Below are 24,751 nucleotides of genomic sequence, written 5' to 3'. Positions count from 1 at the left end.
TTAAATACTACCATGAACAGTAACTCAGTCTGACCTAAAGAAATCAAAAGTAGAACTTGCTGTTATATCATGCTAACTCTTAAAAGGATCTGAATTTACAGAACTATAAAATGTGAGAAATGTTAAATATTCTTTATTTGGTATTATACATACACCACACTAAAATTCCTAAAAAGGTAATTATAGTGTGTAACTTTTATTAGATAACCATTAAGTTTTGTTTTTTGTTTTTTTTTTTTTTTTATTTTTTTGTGGAACTGGGGATTGAACTCAGGCCCTTGCACTTGCCAGGCAAGCGCTTATTCTACTGACCCATCTATCTCCCCGGCCCCAAAATCATTAATCTTTTTATAAACTATTCCACTCAAATTTCATATCCAAGAGAAAATTGAACTATTGATTTTTGACTTTTACCTCTATTGAGTTAAACGGCAAAATTAGATTACCATTCATGCATTTCGTTTTCATATATAAACTACCTAATCAACTAGGTTGAGCTGTATAAAAACTGTCATACTATACTACTTATCTAATTAAAAGAGCAATTTTGTACCATTCGACAGACAAGGATGTCATCTCTGCCTCTATTGTGGTTTTTTGTTGTTGTCTTTTTGAGACAGGGTTTCACTATGCAGTTCATTCTGGTCTTGAACTTACTTCATAGTCCTGGCTGACCTCAAATTCACAGTGATCCTCCTGCCTCAGCCTCCCAAGAGTCACTACCATCCTTGACTATTGTGATTTTCATATGGACCCCTCTCCCATGATCTCATTTAACAAACACCCATGAAAAAGTGTCAATACTTCCCACTTTTGGTCATTCTACTCAACAATCATACAGAGGAATAGTTAGCTGCTACTGTAAGAATACAGAATTTGAAGTTTTTACTGATTTCACTGTAAAGGTAGGTCAGAGGTCTTTGGTGTTTTGGTTACTTTTCCTTTTCTTTCTCCCATCAGCCACTCTTTTGCTCCATATGCAGAACTCTGTTTATCAACTAATAGTGTATTTATTATGATTATAGGACTGGAGTGGGAGTGGGGATTCCTTGTTAAACATCCTGTTCGCCTACTCTCTCCTCCCTGAGACAAAGTCTCTTTCCTATTTCCATTTACATCATTCTTTGTCTACTATTATTATAATTTCCGGAGTTTGTAAAAATTGGCTTCACTTGATCCAACATCCAAATACAAGAATAGAAAATGCATGCAACATTTGTAAAACCTGCATTACAGTTTTGGAACATAAAAGTAATTTTAAAAAAGGTATCAAAGTCTTCAAGTTGAGAATTAATAAGTGATTTTCTTTCTTTTATATTTTATTTGTTTATTTTTGCTTTGTTTGGGGCAATGCTGGAGATTAAACCCAGCAGCTTCCACATGCTAGACAAGCACTCTAGCAGTGAGTGACATCTCTAATTAAGAGATAATTTTAAATAGGATGGAAGAGGAGGAGGAGAAGGAGGAGGATGGGGAGTAGGAGGGGGAGGAGGAAGACAGACAGACTGACTGGGTATCTGGTCTAATCTAGTATACGTATTTTTTAGTAAGTAGAATACCTTTCCAAATGAATACTTTTAATGAAGGGACAAGGCAAGAAAGCTAGACAATAATGAAGTCCTCCAACTGATATTAGAACTTGCAGATCAGCAGGTAAAGTAGTGCTTTAACCAATGCCATTCCAGGCAATTAGTCATCTGACCCAAAGGTCCACAGCTGCATCTCTTAACAGCTTCAGTTATATAATGCACTGGCATATCCAGGGCTCTCAATTGAATTCTTTCTCTTAAGTAAAGCTCCCTTGTTATTCTGGGATCACCCAGCCTCCGCTCCCTTCCTCTGATCCTCATGCTACACTGCTGCCCCAGGCGTTAGTTAAAATAAATTCTGTAGCTCAGTAGTGGGGTACCTAGCATATGGAAGGCTCTGACCATGGCTCCTAGTGCCTGCACCTCCAAATTACCTAATTAATTAAACCAAATAAAATCTGACTCCAATGGTGAAAATATCTGATGGCTTAGTACTACTGACAGCGGTAGACCTTAAGCTAAATACCTGGGGATTTTTGTTAATAGACAAAAGCTACTTAAAATCAAGTCATATGAACCACTTTAATCACTAGGAAAAATATTAAGGCATAGAGGTTTTTGGGGCAATATATCTTTTTAAATAATTTTAACTTACTGTTTTTCTACTAAACAGATAGAAAAGGTACCAAAACAACAATAGAAAATATAAACTGAGTCAATTATACTTAATTCAACAATTAATCATTTTTGCCACTTCTGAAAGGTAATGGAGACTATACCCATGATTTTTTTTTTTTTTTTCTTTTTTTTTCGGAGCCAGGGATTGAACTCAAACCCTTGCACTTGCCAGGGAAGTGCTTATTCCACTGAGCCATCACCCCGGCCCTCCCCATGATTTTTTAATATCTCGCATTATGTCACAGATTTCTCAGTTTATATGTAAGTGAACTATAAGCTTTAAAAAGCTAGAAACTAAGAATTTCTATATACTTATATATCCTGCTTCTTGAATAAATTTAAAAAGCACTGACATTTTACCACTCCGTGAGGCTTCCGGCAAGTCACAGCACTGCTCCTCTAGTGCCCTACACATATTTACCAAAGGCCTGGCACCCAAATTTCGACGTGACTTGAGTATCGAAGCAGTGTATTGCTCGCCTTCAATTTCCAGCCTTGACACACAGTAGGCCCTCGCTGAACATGTACTACAAGACGCGCTAGGCTAAGCACTGTGCAAGACTGCCAACTATTTATTATCGCTGTGGAGTTTCATAACCGTAGAACAAAGTCCATAATATTTTTCAGATTCTAGCATAATATGTAACACATTATAAAAATGAAATAAAATATCTCTAGTTCTATTTTAATTCATACTTTATAATATACTAGGCAACATAATAAGTTGAATACAAGAAAACTCTATTAAAAACATGTCAATGTTGATTTCTGGGAAGCTTCTTAAAAACATGCAGTACTGAAAAGCCATCAAGTTAAATTAGGATTCAGTCCATTCTAAAAAATTGAATTATAATTGTAAAGAATTTTTAATTCTATGAACATAAACTGGATAATCAATATTAAATTGTATTTTCATGCCCCCATGAAAAAAAGGGTTAGGGGAGCTAAGTACCTATCTTGATGAATCCTGTTCAGTCTCCACAAATGTTAGGGTTCAGACAAAAGAGTAGCTTAGAGCAGATCATTTGCTAGCATGCTTGAGGCCCTGGGTTCGAAGCCCTGCCTAGGGGGAGCAGGGGCATATATGTAATAGAATTGAAATCATTAATTCATTATTGCAAGTAAAATTCTACAAAAGAAAAATCTGCTGGCAGTTTTCACAGTGAAAAAAAATGCTTAGTATGTTTGTTTTTTTTTTTTTTTCTTCCCCTCTGAGAGATAGATTCAAAGCTTTGTGAAATGGTTCAGTACATTCCAGCAGTTCCGAGCTGTAAGGATTTTTGGAGCCCATCAAACATTCCCCATCAGCTTACTTGTTGTCATTGTAGGCATACTTTACATGCCCTAGGGTATAGATTATAGTTTTATTAAGTATCTTAATTTGTCTCAGTCATATTAGTCAAGGACCATGACCTGCAAACCAATGGTGATATGCAAATAGGCTTTAAAAGTCCACTCTTGAAGGCAAAATCTAAGAAGCCCAAATAGAAGAAGAAAAACCAATCGGAACAACTTACCACCAGCGAGCAGGAATTGATAATACTGAACTGCATCTGCAGCGAGGAGAAGGGGGTGGTTTGCATTAAATGGTGGTTGCAATTCATTCCATTGAGGCGTTCTATGAAATCAGCAGAAGAATGTTAATATTTAAAATTTAATAGATGGGATGTAAATCACAACTGTCAGCACTTATAGACACGGATAAAAACTCACACTATTTTTCTGCTCATTAAAATGAACTTGCCATCATTATAATGAATGTGCTGAAACATAAAGTAATCTATTTTTAAAAACAGTAAAAAGTGGCCATGTGTCACGCAATGAACACACATGGGGCCAATAGTACCTTAATGGCAACAGTCTCCTATTAGATAGATAAGATGTTGAAAAGACGGAACAGAAAATAAAGAATTGAAATATCACAGCTATGAAGTTCTATTTATGTAATTTTTAAACCAGTGTTAGGCTTCTCCATTCAAAGAACATGTGTATATTTTAAAATGAAATGAGGCAAGTAAAAATAAAGCACAGCTGTGTAAATGGATGATAAAGTACATATCTAATTAGCATCTGATTTCCAAAATAAGCCACCATTTCAACAATGATACTGCAGTAATTTTAATTAGATCTGCCCGCTTCTATCTAAGCTTGATAAATCAAATATTGATCAGATAGGTCTAGCACAGTAAAGTAGTAGTAAAGAATGCTGGAGCCTCCAAAAATCAATACAAGAATATTTTAAAATGTCAGAAGGAGAGGGATCATTTTCATATCCATTTTTGTCGGTTTCCTTCTATACACGTCAGAAGCAATTTTTTGTCTCCTGGACAATGCACCATACTGAGCAGTTTTTATTCCAGGTTTCATTTCTCCCTCTCTGTGATATGTTATAAAGATTCTAATGGTTATGCACTTTGAGATGGCCTTTGATTCTTACTAAACATTTCTACAGTGCTTAACCATTGTCTTGAAGAGTCATTTTAAAGGAAACCTTCAAATCTATTTGTATTAATTTCTATTCCCCGTAATGGATATTTCAATGTGACTCTCCATATTCAGTGTGCATGAGACTACAAATGAGGAAAGCACAAGTCTAAGAAAAGATAATACAGACATGCAAAGTGACAGTGGTATTCTGGAGGAAATCTGTAATATGTATGCCTGAGACAAAGATACTTGAATGCAAAAGTTCTTACACCAAAGTTGACAGCAACATTATTAATGATGGCTAAAAAGTGGAAATGCCCACCAATTAATGAATGGATAAACAAAATGTGGTATATCCATATAAAGGAGTATCACTTGGTTATGAAAAGTAACTCATGACAACACCACAAATGGGCCTTCTGAAAACACGCTAAGTGAAAGAAGCCAGACACAACAGGTAGCATAGCATACAATTCTGTTACTATATAATTACTAGAGCAGGTAAATCTAGAGGCAGAACGTACACTGGTGGATCACTACAGCTGAAGGGTGAAGGGAAGCTACAGAAACAGCCGGAGAGTCACTGGTATTGGATTTCATTTGGTTATGGACACTGTAGGCACAGTGGGTGCACTACTATGAAAAGTCACAGTGGTTGAGTTTCACTGCATGTAAGTTATATGTCAAGAAATAATAAAAGTACTAACTATATCATTTTGCTATATGAAAGAAGACAGACAAAAAAGAGTATATATGATTTCATTTGTACATAATTCTGTGACAAAGGCCGGCAAAAAGGGCTGGGGAGATAGCTCACAGGTCTAAGCACCTGCCTGGCAAGCCCAAGGACCAAGGTTCAATCTCTGGTACCACATGCTGTGCTGGCCCCAGAACACTGGGTGCGCCATGGTGGCCACGAAACTGGGTGGGGTGGTGCATGCCTGTAATCCCAGCGCTGAGGAGGCTGGAAACAGGAGGATCATTACAAGTCCAAGCTATATAGTGAAGCCCTGTACCAAATAAATAAATACATAAAAGATTTTAAAAAATAATAAAAACAAAGAGGAGCAAAAGAAGAAATTATAATGGTCGCAAACATACATTTAAGGGTGATGAAGGTATTTATCACAATAACTGCAATAACTTCAGGGCTGTAAGCACTTAAGCACTTGCCAAAACTATTAAATGGGACATTTTAAATCATTCAGACCTAAAAAAAGCTATTTTTAAAAAAAAAAGAAAAGAAAAAGCAGGCCCTACCTAACGAGCGTCCAGCTGGCTCGAGGGGATGTCACCATTTCCAGTGGGGTGTCATCACTGATCTTGGGGGCAGTGCTGAGGGGTCGGGGCTCCATCATGTGCTCCACCAAGGTGCCATAGCAACTGATAATGTAGAGCGATTCAACGACAACCTGTTTGGACTGATCTACAAACAGAGAAACAAGATCTGGGTGTGTGGTCATGGCACACAAAACAACACAACAAGGTATATTCTTTCTTATTTTTTTTATTTTCTCTACAAATTATTGACTTTGTCATTCTGCTCCTCAGACTGCTGAGAGGAAATGAAAAGATGGGAACTTTGTCAGACTGTACCCAATCTGAAGGCTGCTTCTTTAAGTGGACGCCAACGAAAGTGAAAACTTCTGTGCTATCACAGTACTTTCTGTTAATAAGCAACTATTTCAAGAATAATATAATCTAAATTCTAATGTGGTTGGCAATATTTTACACTATTTTTCATTCATCTATCGTGTGTCCCAGTTATGGAAAATGAATGATATCAGAGGGAACAAGGAAGGTCCCGCTGAAAGGAGTAATCTGTGCTCTGGATGAGCAGAATGAACTGCGTGAGGCGATCGGTACCCCTACGTCAGTTTAACTCCTCAGCTGCTTTTTCTCAGAAAACATGAAACCTCAATTACTGGATCAAAACAAATAAAAGTACATGCTGCGTCAATACAGGCTCATCATTTGAAACAAGTCTACCATGCTAATGGATGTCACTAATGAAGGAAGCAGTGCACACGCTGGTACAGGAGGCAGACGGGACTTCACTGTACATCTGTCTCAATTTTACTGTGAACCTGAAAGTGCTAAAAGAGATTAAGTGTTTTAAAAACATACATAGACATGCATCCTCCTCACTCAGTGTCTGCTTTTCTCTCAACTGGCTCCCTGGCTCCCTCAGTAAATGAAGGTCAGCTATACTTTGAGAAGTCAGGTGGTAAATATGGATCTAATCAAATGACTTTATAAGAAATACACATGTACTCACTGGCAAAACAGGTTTAGTGCTCAATCTCAGGTTTTACAGTAAACCAAGGGGCATTTAAGAAAAAATCACTCATGAATGCTGGGTGGGTCATCTTATCGCTGTGTCAGGAGAATCAATTACAGCTGATTTGAGAAAATGGCTAATGACCAGCGAGTGGAACATAAAGGAGTAGCAAGTTAAAAGGGTAATTAGAACAGAAGAGAGAAGCATTTGAAACTGAGCTTCACAGAAGGCCTTAACTAGGAACAAAAGTCCTTTCGATAGCATCATTAAACCTAAGGAGGTAACAAAAAAACAAAGAGGGGATAAGGAAATGGAAGGCTTGCATACTTCATAGTATTCTACCCCACTTAGGTAAGGAACCTGTTGTTCCTGAGATCCTGTTACTAAAGAAAGGGTCACTGAATGGCAGTAACAAGGGAAAGGGCTGATGGCTGGCAGTATCAAGCGCAAAGGAGAGCCATTTTGCCAAGAACAATACAGGCTGGGGAACTCACCAAAAGTACTCCCTGGTGGCCACTCAATCTGTGACCTAATTTAATAATACTAACATAGTAACGAAAAATCCTAACATTCAAAATTACATACTTGTCAATGAATATACACATTTTCTTCCATACACCGATAGTAAGGAATCATAAGTTAAACACAAATCACACAAACATTATAGATATTGAACGTGATGATCAAACCAAGGAATAAAATTTAATACCTTTAAATTTTATTTAAAATTTATAACAACAAAAGTTGTTATAACACTATAATAACAAAAGTTCACTTAATTCTCAGTGACAGGCTTTTCCATCATGTTAAAAAAACAAAACAAAACAGCACAGTTGTAACTGCTTTAAGATTTAACACGAGAAAACATGGCTTTAAATCAATTTCATCAACTACAGTACTCAAAAGTTTTTAGCTAAGCTATCTACACTTGCTCATCTCAAATTCTTCATCTTGAAAGTGTGAATAACAAAGATTTTCCTCTCCATATGCTGAGGGCAATGGTATGAAATTCGTTTTTAAATATGTCAAAGTTATGAACGCAATGATACAGAATTACTTAAGACTGAGATCACCTATCCACTGTCATCAACAAAACAAAACAAGATCAACTCAGTCAATGGTGAAGTCATGCTTTTTTTTTCCCCCAGTTGTTCCAGGTGTTTTTCTTTTTTTCTAGAGAATAAACAATTTTAAAGAAACATTAAAAATGATACAAAATTTCAAAACAAGATGAAAGAAAATGGGAATTGATATTTACATGAAAGGATAATTTTTCTTCATTAGGCTTGAGTAATTGAGACATGCTAATTGAATGGGAATTTTTTTTCTATTAGTAAAAACTAAGACAATTTGGTACAAGATTTTCATTGAGAAGCAAAAATTATAAATGGCAAGTTTCAGCTTCAGAAAAAAAATACATACCTTTTTCCCTTTTCAGACCTGCATTATTTGCAAACCATGACCTGGATGTCCCAAATGTAGCAGCCACACAAAATTCTCCGCCTACTGATTTGCTGGGTGAAATTTGTGGAGGTGGTTTAACTTTGCTTAAAAAAAATAAAAGGACAGTTAAAAATAATTACCGTGATGAAATGGCAGTCCTCCAGAGAATTATTTTCCTTTCAGTTCCACCTTGTGTTTAAATGCTACAATAAGGACATGCATTTCATTGTAGTAATGGTGGTGTGAAATTGTTTTCTGCAGCAAAAGTGACATTAGTTCAAGTTCCAACATCTGGACAAGAGAAATTCTATGAGACCAATAAAAACAAAATTCTTAGCTAGGTGCAGTGAGGTGCAGCCACTAAGGAAACTGAGGAAGGGCAAGAAACATCACTTGAGCAGTTCAGCCCTTGAACCCAGGACTTCAAGCCACCTTGGCCAACATAACAAGACCCCATGTCAAAACAAAACAAAAAACTTTTTGAAGCATTTATTGGTGAAATCTAAGTTACTTTTTTCAGGTGGATAACATGTCCCTGAACTTTTTTAAATGGAGGAAAATTATCAGCATTAAACATCTTCTAATAATAAATACATTATTTCATTTTGAAATATAAGACATGGGAGTAACAATACAATGAATGGCGACAGTATGTATGAAAATGAGATGATATAGAATGAAACTCTGAAAACAGTACAATGCTATGTAGAGTTATACAATGTAGAAAAGATCTAATGACCTGCTCAATGATCTCATAGCCATTTTTCCCCTTGGACTGGTGAAAATAATGTATTTTTGTTGAGGGAAAGAGCCAAGGCAGATATCAAAACTGGTAGCCTCTCTAACATAAATCTCTTATCTTTCTTCTAGGGCTGAGGACACATTAAAACTGTTGTTTCAAATGACTTTCATTAAAAGGGACTTGCTTTCCTATTTATTCTCCACCAAAAATTTTTCATAACTTCAAATACTAATGTTTCATTTCCTTTCAAATCCTATTATTTCTGATCTCTTTAGACTTTCACATTTTATTTTCATTTGGTTTGGTTTTTTCAGACAAGAGTCCAGCGACTTAGTTCAGGCTGACCTTGAACTCACTATGTAGTCCAGGTAGCCTTGAACTTAGGACAATCCTCCTGATTCAGCACCCTCCCCACCATGTGCTGAGATTAAAGGCTTGTGCCATCATACCTCAGTCATAGCAATTTTTTATCAACCACCCTAGATAAATTACTTGCTGTAATTCAGAGACCAGGAAAATAGGCTTATTCTGCACTGGTAAGGATTATAGCTCTAATGGGATACAATGAATGTTATGCCTCTGACGTTCGGGCTCTGCAAGACAATCTCCAATGTAAAGCAACATTATTTTTAGCATGCAAGTGTGTGTATGGATTGGACCCAGGGGCTTACACATATTAGTCAAGCACTTTCTGCTGAGCTACATCCCCAGTCATTTTTATCTTGATACAGGGTCTTCCTAAGTTGTACTGGGCTCCAACTTATAATACGTGCAATGCTTCTGCCTCGCCCCCCAAGTAGATGGGGTTACAGGTGAGCAATATCACACTACAATCTCTATCTTCTTATGCTCACTTGGCTTTATTCTTTTTTTATTTTTTTTTCATTTTTTTTTTATTTTTTTTTTTTTCACTTGGCTTTAATCCCTTTACCTTTCAATAGAATATGCTGGGATGGAAAAAGGTTTCTAGAGTCAGGAAAAAAATCTCAATTTAAATCCCAATGCTGCCATTTATTAGGTTTGTGATTTTTGGCTAACTTGTTTAACTTCTCAAAGCTCAGACTACTAATACATAAAATTCAAATAGTAATGCCTTTCTTATATGGTTATCTTAAAGATTATATTTTTCTAAATTCTTATTCTTAGCTAGTAGTAATACTTAGCAACTTCTGAGATTTACAGGCATATAAATACTGACCAGGTCCCATCCCATACTAAAGCAAACATTTGGGGTTTAAAGCCCACCACAGTATGTTTCTAAACAAATCCTCCAGGAGATTCTGATGTGTGCTCAAGCTTAAAAACAACTGTATTGGATTAAAAAAAAAAAGTAAAGCTCCCGGGAAGGCAGTTTCCCTCATCACTGTACTCAATCAGCATCACTGCTCATCTACAAAATTGATAGCTTTCACCTATTTTTTTTTTTAATCAGGTTTTGCTTTGGTAATCTAGTTTCCCAATTCCTATGAAAATTCAAATAGACTCTCAGGTATCTTATTTCTGAAGGCTTCTGTCTTGACATCTTCCCTCTAGGAAAAATTAAAAGTCTGGATCAGATGCTACATGATTGGTCCCATTGATCTCCCTCTTTGAAAAAAATCCACAGCAATGTACGATGCTATATATGAAGAAGCATCTTCTTTCCAGCACTGCCATGTACTAAAACTGCACATCATCTCCCAGCAAGTCACACTTAGGCCTAGGACAGCAACACAGTCACAGTGTGGCTTCCAGTGAGAACAGAATGAAGGCATAGTCCTTTTTTAAAATTTCTGTTAACAAATGAATGTAGCTCTCCAGTTTCCCTTTTCACAGTTTCATCTGCCACACCTGCACCGATCTACCTCCAGAAAAGAAGACCGCCTCTATGCCCCACCTCCACCAAAGTGCACCTTCACCTGGTACAGGGGCCACTGCAATCAGAATGGTTCTGATTATAAGGCTCTCTGTGATGTTACTCTACAATGTATGTTTTCCTTAAAAGTTGTTTTTTTGTTTGTTTGTTTTTAATCACGGAAGTGTGATTACTGGGCAGACAAGTTCCTGTAACTAGCATCTGTGGTACCACCAGTCACCTTTAACCCTTAGGTGTTTTCAGAGCCTGGGGAGGAACAGCAAAGAAGAAACCATTCTTAAAAAATTTGGAAAGTGTTTCTAATCAGTGACTATGTGCTTTTAGGAGAATTACCATCTGAGAACCATGATATGACAGTGTAGAAAATAGCTTCACAGCGACAAGCTCAAAGTTTGCAAATTACTAGATGTGATTTTTGTTGTTTTTAAATCAAGTGATAAATAGTAAGTATGCCATTTCTTGACAGAAAATAGTTCCCCTAAAGTATTCCTATAAAGACTTTAAAATAATTGGTACCTGGCTAGATGACCATCATATAATCATACGGAACAAAAAAAGGCAAGACCTAGGAAGTCTCTGGACACTCAAAGATACACTTTATGTACTTATTAGCTCCTACTCTAACAAGCCCAGGCCCAATGCCAAAATATGTTAGGCTTCTATAAGTTACACATAATTCAATTTTGAAACACAGAAGTAAAAAGGCATCAATACAGTGTCATCTTACACAAGCTCACTCTCTCCTACAGAGAATATGTAAGTATTTTATGGTAAAAGTATGCTTAATTTCTGTAAAGAACTGTCACTTTTATTCTTACATTTCATCATTTTTCTTTTTTTTTTTCCTCTCTGAAAGAGCCTTAATCAATGTCTTCAGGAGAAAATCAGGTTTCATAAGAATCAAGAGTATACATCCATCCCTCAAAATAACTTCCTATCTACCATATGTCATAGCTGCTGTGTAACAGGGGTGTAGCATACTGCGTAAACACATTCATATCAAGTTATATCTGTCATCAATCTACATCTGAAATGATTTGGATATTTAGGCACAATAGAAATAAGAATACATACACACATATATAAGACTTACAGAAGAATAAAAGAAGAAAAATAACTGAAAGAATAGAATGCTATCACTAAAATGTTTCCTATATGATATTCCCAGAGTTAGAAATTTAGGCACAATAGAAATAAGAATACATACACACATATATAAGACTTACAGAAGAATAAAAGAAGAAAAATAACTGAAAGAATAGAATGCTATCACTAAAATGTTTCCTATATGATATTCCCAGAGTTAGAAATTTTAAGTTTGGAAAGTTTGTCCTTTATCCTGTCTGTAAAACAGTGTCCAGAAATGTTTTGTTGAAGCAGAATGGTTTTGTTATTAGTATACGTAACATACTATGTATGAACTTTTCCACAATGACAGCAAATATTTCTAGGGCAAAACATCTTTTTTTTGTTTTTGACGGAATGAAAACACGGAAAAGTGACATACACGTGAATGAAACAGAAAGGGGTGTCCTTGTAAATCACATAAATGCACAGGTTGGTGACACAACTCTCACAGGAAAGCATTCTAATATTAACTGTTGCCTTCTTGCTCCCATCATCTCTCCTGTGAACGAGGCTGCAACAAATCCTATTAGAGAACATAAACTTAGAATTCCTTTGGGTGCTTCAAGACCTTCTCTTTTTATTTATTTATTAAACTGATAATACAATGACATTAAAGTAATTATTTTAATTCATACTGGTTCCAAAAAGCTTAACTAGATGGATTCAATGGACTCATTCATTTTTTTAAATGGTCACAGATGAGAACAAAACATACTAATAGTTCTGACAGACTCTCTTGCTTCTTTACTCCCTTTCATGTTTTACAAATAACCTCATACTCAATTTTCTTTACAAGTTTAGGTTAAATTTCAGAAAAAACATAAAAAGAAAAATGGACTGAATCTTACATTCACATTACCAGGAAAAATAATGACGATCATAAAACAACATATTTACTAAGTCAAATATAAAAATTAATATAAAAAAGACATGAAAACAAAAATAAAATAAAAAAGGTGCTAAATTAAAAATCGGGAGTTAAACTGTCATTTTTTTCTGAGAAAAGGCTTCATACTCAGACAACAGAATGTGAATTACTGCCAACAGAAGTGTAGAGATATAAACATCCCTGGGATTTCAAAAATATTTATATAGGCTATTGAAGTTCCCTTCTTTCTCCCTTTGGCTTTTATTGCATTATGTTCTCCAGTCAGATCAACATATTGAATTTCTCTTGCCTGTTTCTTCTCCATATTCAACTGCAAATAGGAAAAGTAAAAAGCCTGATACCTTCTTAAAACATAGAGGACAGTGATCTCTCTCTGGATAACTTTACAACGTGCTACAGAAGAGGATACACGTGGTGTCTATGTACATGACACGAGAAGCAGTAGTGCGGCCTGGTGCCTTGCGGGAAGGACACAAGCAGGCAAGGAACTACCAGGAGATAGAAGCACCAATTCATCCCTTTTCAAAATAATTGGTGAATAATCAATATTTCAGCTTAAATGCAACACACACCATTAACTAAAGAATTACAGGATGTAAAATGATTTCCAGGTAAATTATTTTTTATATTCTTTCCCTATGATTAAACATTCTAAAGAAATTTAAAAGCTTTCTCTCACTCTCAATTTTATGTTCTAAAATAAGGCCTTGGAGAGAGAAATGGCAATCTTTGATGCTATATAATGACATATATTGATAATCTACATAAATTTACTCTTTTTCACAAACTATTCTTAAAGGGCTAACAGATTTACATAAAATTAATATGAAAAATGACTCACCATGAAAATCTTATCTTTTAAAAAACTGTAAAATCCTAAAATAGTCTCCAAAAGATTTGTATGAACTATTTATATCATAATCAAGTACTCTCAGAGAGTGCTAATTAAAGGTTCAAATATAATTTAATTTTACATTATAAATTTTAACTTCTCTTTAAATTTAACAAGTAGGGCTGGGGAAATGGCTCAGGAGAATAAGCACTTCCCTGGCAAGTGCAAGGGCCTGAGTTCAATCCCTGGTTCCGCCGAAAAAAAAAATTTAACTTGTAATAATATAACAATACATGAAAGATATTGTCACATAGACTATTTCCTATCCACCTGTCGTGTGTATATATGTGTTTCTCAAAAGTAATTTACATAATACCACATACAATTGGTAATACTGAAATCAAAACTTTAAAATTCACACTGTTGTGTCTCTTAAAATTTCTGTAGTTAAATAAATATGTTTACATGTAATTCTTTCATATTTCATGCAAACCTTCAAAATCAAAGGATAACCTCGAGCAGTGGTGGCAAACATTTCCAGCCTTCAATGACAAACGGCCAGCATGGCACGCCTGCCACAGGTTCACCACCACTGACGTGCAGGACACACAATACTGGGAAAGTCTAAACTGACAACGATATCCAGGACAGCCTGCACAGCTTACTTTCTAACAAACTCTTCTGATATCAAAGAGAGAGACTATTTTAAAACTGTCTCATCTCAGGCTGCATGAATTTACAGAACTAAACCCCATTAGTGAAGAATAAGGAATGAAGAGAAACTGTAACATACCAAAAGCAAACTCTTAACTAAATACAAATGCTGTAACTGGAAACTTATAAAAAAGAAATTTACATTTTAAGGGGAAATTATAAAATTTCATTTGGATCCAAAATACATATACTGGCCTACAACTGAAGTGCTATAAATGTTTACTAAGCATAACTTTTTATTTCAGAACTGTAAATAAAAACATTCTCAAGTTGAATAGAAAAATATCCAAAACTATTAAAACAAAGGAGCTCTTATAAACAACATGGAAGAAGTTGTCAAATTTATATTCATTTTGTTGCCTTAATTTGAGGTTTCATTAAGATCTTAATGGAAAAAACATGCACCCCTGGAAATGTAACGTATTTTAAAGGAGGATCTTTTAGTCTAGTATAAGTGACTAAAAACGCGTTTCTTGTGCGCTAACGATGGCATCAAACAAACCACAAAGCAGTCTTCTAAAAGACAGGCAATGATTTAAAAGTCTACTATATTTCATATATGCCTTTCTTTAATCTGGCTCTTTTAATCTTGTTTCAACCTCAAATCATTTCTGGTTGACAAGTGCTTTTGCTTAAATGTGAGGAGCACATAAGCTGTTGAGGGAATGGACCTTTCTCATTTAACATACAACATTTGTTACATCTTTACTTCTATGTGAAAACTTCAATCTTTATTAACGGAGTAAAATTCTGTTCTTTGTACTTAAAATAAGGAATTTATCCTACAACGGAATTTAATTCTAAGTTCGGGCCACAAAGGAACTTTGTCATATGCTGAATGTAGCATTTAAAAGTGACTGCTCACTATAAGTCTGTAAGTGAAGTCCATGTATCTTACTTGTTTTTAGAAGAAATCTGTTTAACAAAAAGAAGAAAGAGAGATTTATACTCATGAGTGCACAGCGAATGTTAAGAACAGCTTTGCATTCTCTGCCTCTTTATGACGCTGCAATTCAAGGAGGACCATGTACAGGTTATTTATATCACCTATTCTTATATGACAACGAAAATCTGAGAATTCCTGCTGGCATTTGAACACTGAAAAGAGGCTGGGCCAAATAATAATCAATTTTAAATAACTATTTAAACTTCTTTTTTGTCCACAGGAGAAAATAGAACGCTGCTAGTGTGAGATGACACAAACAATTCCCTGTCACTGTTATGAGAACTACACGTCTATGCGCAGAAGTCTCCTAGGGTTCCTAATTAGTAAAACTCATATACCTTACATTTCTCAAAAATTCTCATACAAGCCTTTTGGCTTATATGCTCCTAAAAGCTAATAACGCATTCTAATTTGAAGAAGTGTGTTTTCAAACATGGTATTTACTCCTTAAGCTGGGTGAGAGGCACTACTACTAGTAGCTATCCCTGAACAAGAAGTTGCTAAGTGTAGGCAGTGTTAGTAGACTCTAAAATGTGTGTGTGTATCAGGCCATTTAATCCTCCCAGTGGACCAACAGGTAGATGTTATTACTAATTTCATTTAATGAATAAGAAAAGCAAGAAGCAAAACAGTTTTTTACAATTATCCAAGATTATATAACTTTGGGGTTTAAGATACAGGTAGTCTGATTCTGGAGCCCTCACTCCTAACGATTAAAACACCTTATATCAAGTTATTAATGAATTAGAATCCACTATTTTTATGTGTGTATAAAACATAAAAATCGAACTCTGTACCTCTGGGATCAAACTCTGTACCTTGTGCTTGCCAGGCAGGCACTTATGCCGCTAAACTACCTCCCTAGCCATAATTCACATTTTAAATAAAAATATGAAACATATTCCATTTCTTTCCTTTTTAGGGAGGGTACCAGGAATCAAACTTGGGACCTCATGCTTAGGGCTATATCCCTAGCCCCTCAACTTCTTTCCTATGGTCATCATGCCTAAGACTCACAATGCTACATTCTATGTATTCCTATAAAACATTTACTAACTAATAGAATTATGGTGAGTAGGGGCACAATAATAAATCGCTTGAGTTTTTATATGAAGCATTGAATATATTTCATCACATAGTTCCTTAAGTAACTAAAACAGAACTCAGTGTTGTCCCTTTAGCACCAAATAAAATGCAGTAAAACTTTATAGGGAAATGTTGTTATATATTAAGTATACTTGTATTTCAAAATAAGTTAACTCTTCTACATTAAGCATGATATGTAAGGAATTTCTATCACTATAATAGGCAAAGCTCTAAACAAAGTTGTCTATCTTCTCAATCACCAGAATTACAAGAGAATTATTCTATTTTCCTTTTCTAAAGTACATTATTTTGGTTCTTAAATTTTTTTTCAAGGAATAAAGTCAAACCAAGAAAGCTACTTTTTTCAAAAGCTTAAACATCAACATTCGTGTCTTTTCTATGATTACCCAATGACTTGGTGCATCTATGTGTGATTAGGCCATGCAACTGGAAACAAAACTATAGAACAGAGTTACTTTTTGAGAGTACAGCAAATGAATTAGGCATGCGGGACTGAACGGGAACTCACCATGGAGCTTTTATGGAAAAACACCCCGCTCCAAAGAGATAAGGCCTTCATGGAAAAGGGGGGAAAATGCACAAAAAATTAGAGAAAAACTCATTTAACATTAACAAATACATGTATGTCACACTGTTATCAGAGTACGTATAAAAACAACGGAAGCTAGTCTCATTTGTAGTTAATGATCATTTGCAATTCTGTTAAATATACTGCATGATGTAACCAATAAACAGAATGGTGTGTGGTATAAGGCCCTTAATTTTCAGAGTTAAGAATTTAAATTTTTTTCTATTTCTCCCCCTTTTCTGGAACACCCCTGTAATGTTTCTAATTTAAAAGAAAACTCACTGCTTCAGCCTTTAAAAACAATGGAAAATTTAAATGGAATAATCAGATGAAGAGGAGCACCCAGTATGTGGCTGTGTAGCAAAAAAATGTTGCAAACTAACTAAAGACAACTGAACAAAGGTTTCGATATACATGGTTTGCTCTTCACTGACCACAGTCTCACAGCCATCCACAGTAGCACATATTTTTCAAGCTGCTTGCTTTTAATAAGTCGTGGGCCAAAAGAGCGCTCACTAAGTACATGTAGTAGGACTTTTCTCTATTGGTGGTCATATTCCAGGAAATCAGCACACCTCTTACACGTGTAGTCTCCTCTACCCAGCCTGTACTAAGCTAAGCTGACTACAGTAAACTACAGCTCTAATTGCATGTCTTAAATACAACTGGGAACTTCAATGGTACACATATTTTATTCTCAAAATTCTATTCCCAGTATTTAAAACATGCTATGCATATTTGCACAGAAATAAGACTCAGTAACTTAATTATATCCAAAATGAAATTTTACTATAACATCTGACATGTGGAAGACAACAAACGAAGTAGAAAAAGCACATTGGTAAAACTTCGGTATTTCCTTCTTTAAAGTTGAAACTTAGAACATTCAAAAGAAAAATCCTGCTAGTTAGCATTAATTTCACCAGTAAATGGAGCACACTTGACTATAAATTAAAACTTGAACAGAATGTTTTAACAACAATGAATACAATTCTGAGCCTGAAGTAGAGAAAATACAAAGAAGGTATAAAATTTGTGAAAGACAACTAGAAGAAGGTGAGACAGAAGGGAAAGTGAGATACTGCAAAGGAAACTTTAAAGATGATAAAAGCAAAGCAAGTGTAGCTCTCACAGTTGATGCGAAGAAACAACCAGCGGGCTGAGGAAGTGATCAATGGCACAGCACTTGCCTAGGATGTACAAAGCTCTGAGCTCAAGCTCTGGAACTATGTGGGCGCATGCAGACAGACAGACAGACAGACAGACACACACACATGCTCTTAAACAAAAATACAACCAGAAATATGAAGTTATCATTCACATTTGAAATCATAGATGTAAAATTTGACTGTCACTCATAGAAAAAATAAGTGACATTTTAAAGTGCAAGCTGGTATGTACATGAATATACACAAGATTGAAACAATAATGTTTGTTATTAAATGAATAATGACTGCCTTTTGTATGTAATAAATTTGACTACATTCAATTTCAATGTCACATTTTTGTTACAGTGCAGATCAATGGATATTCTAACACAGCCAATTCTGTATTTCCAAAAGGCTATTAGGCAGAGCCAAAGCAGCTGATCAGAAGAACCAGTAACAGAATTGAATTGTATTCTGTTCTATTTCTCTAAAGAAAAGAAATCGGTCACAATCTACCTGATTTTAAAAAGTTACTAATTATACTGAGAAAAGTGTTGCGAGAGCCCACATTACACTTAAAAAATACAGATTTAAATAACAAAGACTATTTGAGGTGTCCAATCTCCCAATAGCACAGTGATCCCATACAGAAATGATCAGAAAATGAAAGCTTCAAGCCATCCCTAATTCCCAGAAATACCTCTAACCTGAAGAGGTTTCTGTTGCCACACAGCAGTCAGTGTCTCTGATTTTAGTTCATTAAGCAAGACACCCAATATCACCAAACAGTATAAATGATTTTGACAGAAATGTATGCAATCAGGAACACGTGGGCCTCTGTTGCTCTTTAGTATATAATATACCTGCATAGGACAGTCTACCGTGATATCTATCAGAATGCAGCTCATTTACTGTCAAGAACTTGAAAATGTCAGGCCAGGTACTAAGGGTACAGGGCTGAAATCCCAGCACTCTGGAAACTAAGGCAGGATGAAAGTGTATGTTCAAGGCTAGCCTAAACTATCTGGTACCATGTATAAAATGAAAACGTGTCATCCCAACAAATGACACCAAGAAAAAATTTCCTTTACAAACAATAACAACATGATGCCAGCAAGGAGAGTTCTCCTATCATTTCTTTGCCCCACAATGTGAAAATAAAATATAAATCTCCAAACACTGGAGTAAACAGGTCTGTGGTAAATAAGAGTATGGTCGATTTTAAACACAATCAGGGTCGCGACTCACAATATAACTGATTTGTATTAGTTAAAAGTTACCCTACTTCAAAGAAGGATCCACTGGCTAATACAGTTCAAGAAAAAGGACAGGGCTGTCAAGACAGGCTTTAGTGTGTAGACTTGGCATATATCCAACCTATATCCACCCACTTCTTGCCTAACCCTACACACTGGACCTCTGCCACATACATGTGAAAGAAAATCTACCAACTCCAAAGAATTATAGTGACTGACGTAATTACTGACTTTGTAAAGTTAGCGTCAGCTGTTCCTTTGAAATAAGCTTATTTAATCTTCTCTCGGTAGCAAAAGAATGAAAATATGAAGTCACAAAGTACAAGCCCACGATCCAGCTGTCTTCACCTATGCTTTCCTCTCCCCATACAAAAGTTCACAGCTGGACTTTTGTTCATGAAATGGGATGAGGAGAACAGAGGAGGGCTTCAGTCGGAGTGGATGTTGAATTAAAGACGAAATTAATATATGCTTGTGTTTTCCAATCACTATTAAATTTTAGCAAGCTTAACAAGCCTGACACAGAAAATCTTTTTCACTACATGATAATTATGTTCGTTTTGAGCTGAATTCTAATTGAAAAACCTTAGGAAAATATAGTCAAGAAATTTTTAAAAGCCAGTAACATTTATCAGACAGTTCTTTATAAGCCACTTTGAAATGATCTAGCCATTAGCATTCAAAGAAATTCTTATGGAATTTCTACTACATAAGTCATTAAACTCTGTTGTGTTGAATATCACATCCCGGCACAAAGATTTGGGTTCAACTCATAGAAAGCACAGCAAACGTAAAAAATTTTTAATGGGAGAAAGTAAGATCTGATCTCATATGACCACTAAACCTTTTTTTATACTTTGTCTCTTGTGATAAAAGGTTAATGATGATTCTATTAATATGATCATTTTTCAGAGTTAAAGAAATACCTGCAGTCTGAGAGAGGAATTCTATGTACACACCCTATAAATCCTGTTTTTCAGCTGATCCCATTCTGTGAGCAGGTACCATTATGAGGCAGACATCAGAATGAGCCCCCACAAATAATAACTGCAAAAGCTATGCAACATTTTATGGAAAATACTGAAGCGATGCTGTACTGCTTTCAAAATAAATTCTAGAAATTCTAAAAACTTCTACAGTCTATGTGTCTTCTCTTAAGTAGAAACTGAAGCAAACCACCTGTATATGAGCACATTAATCCTAATGTCTGACATTTTAATTTTCCATTAATTCAATTTTAATTGTTCCCTGTCAGAGTGACCCATGTGGGTTCTGAATCTACTGATCTACAGGGCAAACTGAAGTTGAAACAGACAACTGTCTACTTTGAGACCTACTTGACATGACAGTTTAAATTACACTCAAGATGTAAAAGACTTTCATTAGAAAATACTGGGTAGTGTTTTAATCCTGCCACATGCAACAGAAAAGAGACTAGTGTAGCATAAATGTCAAACTTCTATAGGACATTATGCCTGCTGACTTCTAATATGGTATATAGCAGATTTCATTGTTAAATAATTCCTAGGCTGGGGAGATGGCTCAGTGGAGTAAGTGCTTCCCTGGCAAATGCAAGGACCTGAGTTCAATCCCCGGTTCCGCAAAAAAAAAAAAAAAAAAAATGCTATAAATAATTCCTAGACTCACAGTAAAATGGAATAAACTATGGTATGGTTTAAGTGCTCTAACTTAGCACAAAATGTGGAAATACAAACTATTATAACTATATCATAAGTGTATAAGTGTATAAATTCTAATGAAAATGCATTGTCCATTGTTTTATATCTGGAACCAAACCAATCTGCTCTCTCTGGTGGTTCTTTCTTCAAATCCTTCTCATTTAATTCTCAGAATTTTGTCTATAAGGTTTAGGGCTCAGGCTTATCATTTAAATAAGCCAAGATGAACCTAATTGAATTAGAATAAAGAATGAACCTTCTTGAAGGCTACTATGTGCCAAGGTCATTTACCTATAAAGCAAAATCTGACAACAGATTTGTTTTGTAAATATCAACTAGGAACATTCAAATAAATGCTACTGATTTCTTCCATTTCTAATCTTTTCTTTTTTAATTTATTTGGCACAGGGTCTCACTTTGCAGCCTAGACTCATAGTGATCCTCCCGTCTCAGCCTTCTCACTGTGGGGATTACAGACATGTGTCACCACACCAAGTTTCAGTGGTTGGGTCAGTGCAGGACCAGCACAGCATGTGGCACCAGGGATTGAACCCAGGTCCTTGTGCTTGCCAACGAGGCAGGCCTTTAGACCTCTGTGCTATCTTCCCAGCCCAATTTCTTCCATTTTTATAGAAAAAGCAAGTATTTGTGTTTTCTAAGTGGAGCTTGTGTTCAGCACCAGCTCAGGGATGCTCAACAGTGAGTGAGGCTTAGAAATGAGGGACTGGAATCAAAGGACTGGTAAGAACTCATACATACTAAGGCCAAAAGAAGACGGGGGTGGGGGGTGGATGGATGGACAGAAGTACTATCAGACAGACAGACAGACAATTTCAAAAGAGAAAACTTACATAAGACACAATGAGCACAGGAGGCAGAATCCAGAGACAAAGCAAGGGCTTCTCATTCTTAACTTAATACTTCTCTACTATACTGTCTGCTCTATTTCTACAGAGTGGGCTTCAAGTTTCCTAACACCTACTCCTTATCATAAAGAAATGAATAAATATAAAGCGGAGAACTAATAGGGAGTGGGAAGCTACATGCATTTGAGTAAAGGAGGACCTATGGAAGAATAAATCATAGCATGTTTCCTTCCAAAATTAGTTAAAAGTAAGGAAATAACTTTAATTCTCAATTTGTACATTTTAATTTCATCAAAACATTTCAACTTCTTTCTGACATTTACTGCTGTCTGCTTGTGCCCACAAACTTAGGTGCCCAGTATATACCAGCAGAGCACTGCTCAGCGGCAAGGAAAGATAAAGTTGCATCATTTGCAGGAAAGTGAATGGCTCTTGAAACCATGATCCTAAGGGGATAAATCCGATGTAAAGGTTAAATATTAATAGTTTCTCTTGTACAAGAAATGCAAAATATAAATAACTTGAGAAGAAAGAAGAGATGGTCGCAAACAGGAAAACACACTTTGTGGAGCTAGGGAAGGAGACTTGAAGACGGATGGTGAGGGCAATGAGAAGGGAAAAGGGGATTACAAAGAATCATGATGCAATATGTCTGTGTACCAAGCCCACAAAATGAATGTACTTCAAACATTAACTTTTTTTTTTTTCCTAATGTACTTAGTACAGAGTCTACAGGGTCTCACTCACTACACAGATAGGACTCATAATGGTTCTCCTGTTTTCAGCCTCCCAAGTGCTGGGATTACAGGTGAGTGCCACCACGCCCAGTCTAGCATATACTTTTTTTTGGGGGGGGGGGCAGAACTGGGGATTGAACTCAGGCCCTTGCACTTGCCAGGCAAGCACTTATTCTACTGAGCCATCTCCCCAGTGCTTTTTTTTTTTTTTTTTACATATACTATTTTTAAAAACTAATGTGTATATATAACTTTAGACCTAAAACAGTAACATAAGTACTCTAAATAAAATTTTTGTTTTATATTTTATTATGTCAAAAGCATTTTTAAAAAACTTTATCCTCATTTGATTCATTAAGTCAACCAAACATCTGTGAAATACCGCTTAAAACTCCCTACCACAGAAACATGAAGTCCAAAACAAGGATTGATCTCTTAGTACTAAGTTTCTCTTTAAATAGGTAAGAAAAACTATTCTTAGTTTTGCATGATAAAAACACAATAATGGAGGAAGCTGGACTTTCCAACCCAACTGTTTCTGACAGATAATAGATTCTATTTGAATGGGGAATTGTTGAAGCCAAATAATTTCCAACACTTCCTTTGCCTTCCCCCATGTACATCATGAGACATAAGCAGCAGCTGTTGCCCACTCAGGCCTTCTTTCCTCCAAGAGTTGCTTCAAGGGACTGAGCAAGAAGGTGCAAATACATCTGTCTTTCTCTGTTTGTAGTTTCACCAGCCTCATGTATGTCTTGGAGTGAGACAGATGGTCCCTGACACTGCACAGGCTTACAGGGATATATATTTGTAAAAATAAGAAGACAGATGTTAAATATGATAAACACATACTTGTCCCCTGAAGGTTCAAGTTAAGGCATCTATCTTAATTTCAATATTTGAATACTGGATCCTAGGCAATTCTTAGAAATCTCTGCTACAGAAATATAACATGTTATGGTTATGAAAAAAGAAGTGAAATTGTAAGATAAACCAAAAATTATATTCTGAAGACTCTTTGTGTAACTACGATTAAATCATATATCAATGTGAAACATTTCAAGTGACATAAATGGCAAAGTCTTTTAATCCAACAGTGATCAAAAATTATAATTACTATCATCAAATAATCATCAGTTACTATACTCTGTATTGCTAGGAAAGGATAAAAAGAATAGGTGGGAAGGGAAAAAAGAACAGTAGGTTGTATAATTTGTGATACACTGAAGCTTTATAACACGGACTCATTATAAATAACAATATTTTTTCTCATGGTTTATTTTTATTCCTTATTTTTAAAGAGAAAAAAATAGATAAAACATCAGAAAGGATACAGAACTTTTTTAAAAAGAAGATGCTAGGAATTCAACAATGGTTGTTATATTGCACATTGTTGATTCCAAAGTAGTTGCTCAGATTATCAGATATAAGCATATAAAATTAGTGAAAAAAATTTAAGCATTAAGTGTTCCCTTTGAAAAACCAATAGAAATTAGTAGCACAATCACCCTTGCTATCCTGTGTATACACAAAAATTTTTTCTCCCTCCCTTTTCTCTTTTCCTTCATTCCAACCATTCTTTCCTTTTGAGCAGTTTCTTTCCCTTTTACAATATATATTGTACTTTACAGATTTTATTTCCTCTTTCATGTTCTTACACTAGGGAGACAATCTGATGTTTACATATGTAGGTCTGATTTATTTCATTTATGAATATAGTCTCTAGTTGCATCCATTTACCTATAAAAGCGTCAAGTTTGTCCTTCTTTATAGCTCAGTAATACTCCATTGTATAACAATACAACCTCTTTTCTTATCCATTCCTCAGTTGATGTCCATTTAGGTTGTTTCCGAGATTGTGCTGCTATAAAAATCGGTGCACATATATCACTGTGGTGTGAAAAGTCTCTGTCTGTCTGTGTGTCT

The 24,751-nt window shown here is 35.5% G+C and overlaps 1 protein-coding gene across 7 annotated transcripts in view; it reads right to left on the bottom strand.

Annotated features, from left to right (window-relative positions):
• Bcas3 (BCAS3, microtubule associated cell migration factor) overlaps positions 1–24,751 on the bottom strand; it is a 633,943-nt gene that overhangs the window by 325,069 nt on the left and 284,123 nt on the right. For 4 of the 7 annotated variants that reach the window (XM_023703174.1, XM_004643019.2, XM_023703175.1 and 1 more), the window contains exons 17-20: positions 17,080–17,124; positions 8,338–8,462; positions 5,895–6,060; positions 3,725–3,825 (exon numbers count right to left, since the gene is read on the bottom strand). In XM_023703174.1, the coding sequence (XP_023558942.1) occupies positions 3,725–3,825; positions 5,895–6,060; positions 8,338–8,462; positions 17,080–17,124 (437 nt within the window). The remainder of the gene's footprint in view (positions 1–3,724; positions 3,826–5,894; positions 6,061–8,337; positions 8,463–17,079; positions 17,125–24,751) is intronic. The other 3 variants (XM_004643020.2, XM_023703176.1, XM_004643021.2) reach the window with 1 other exon arrangement.

Source organism: Octodon degus, unplaced genomic scaffold (assembly GCF_000260255.1).
Source record: "Octodon degus isolate 3935 unplaced genomic scaffold, OctDeg1.0 scaffold00164, whole genome shotgun sequence".
Taxonomy (NCBI): domain Eukaryota; kingdom Metazoa; phylum Chordata; class Mammalia; order Rodentia; family Octodontidae; genus Octodon; species Octodon degus.
This window is presented reverse-complemented; position numbering and strand designations above follow the sequence as displayed.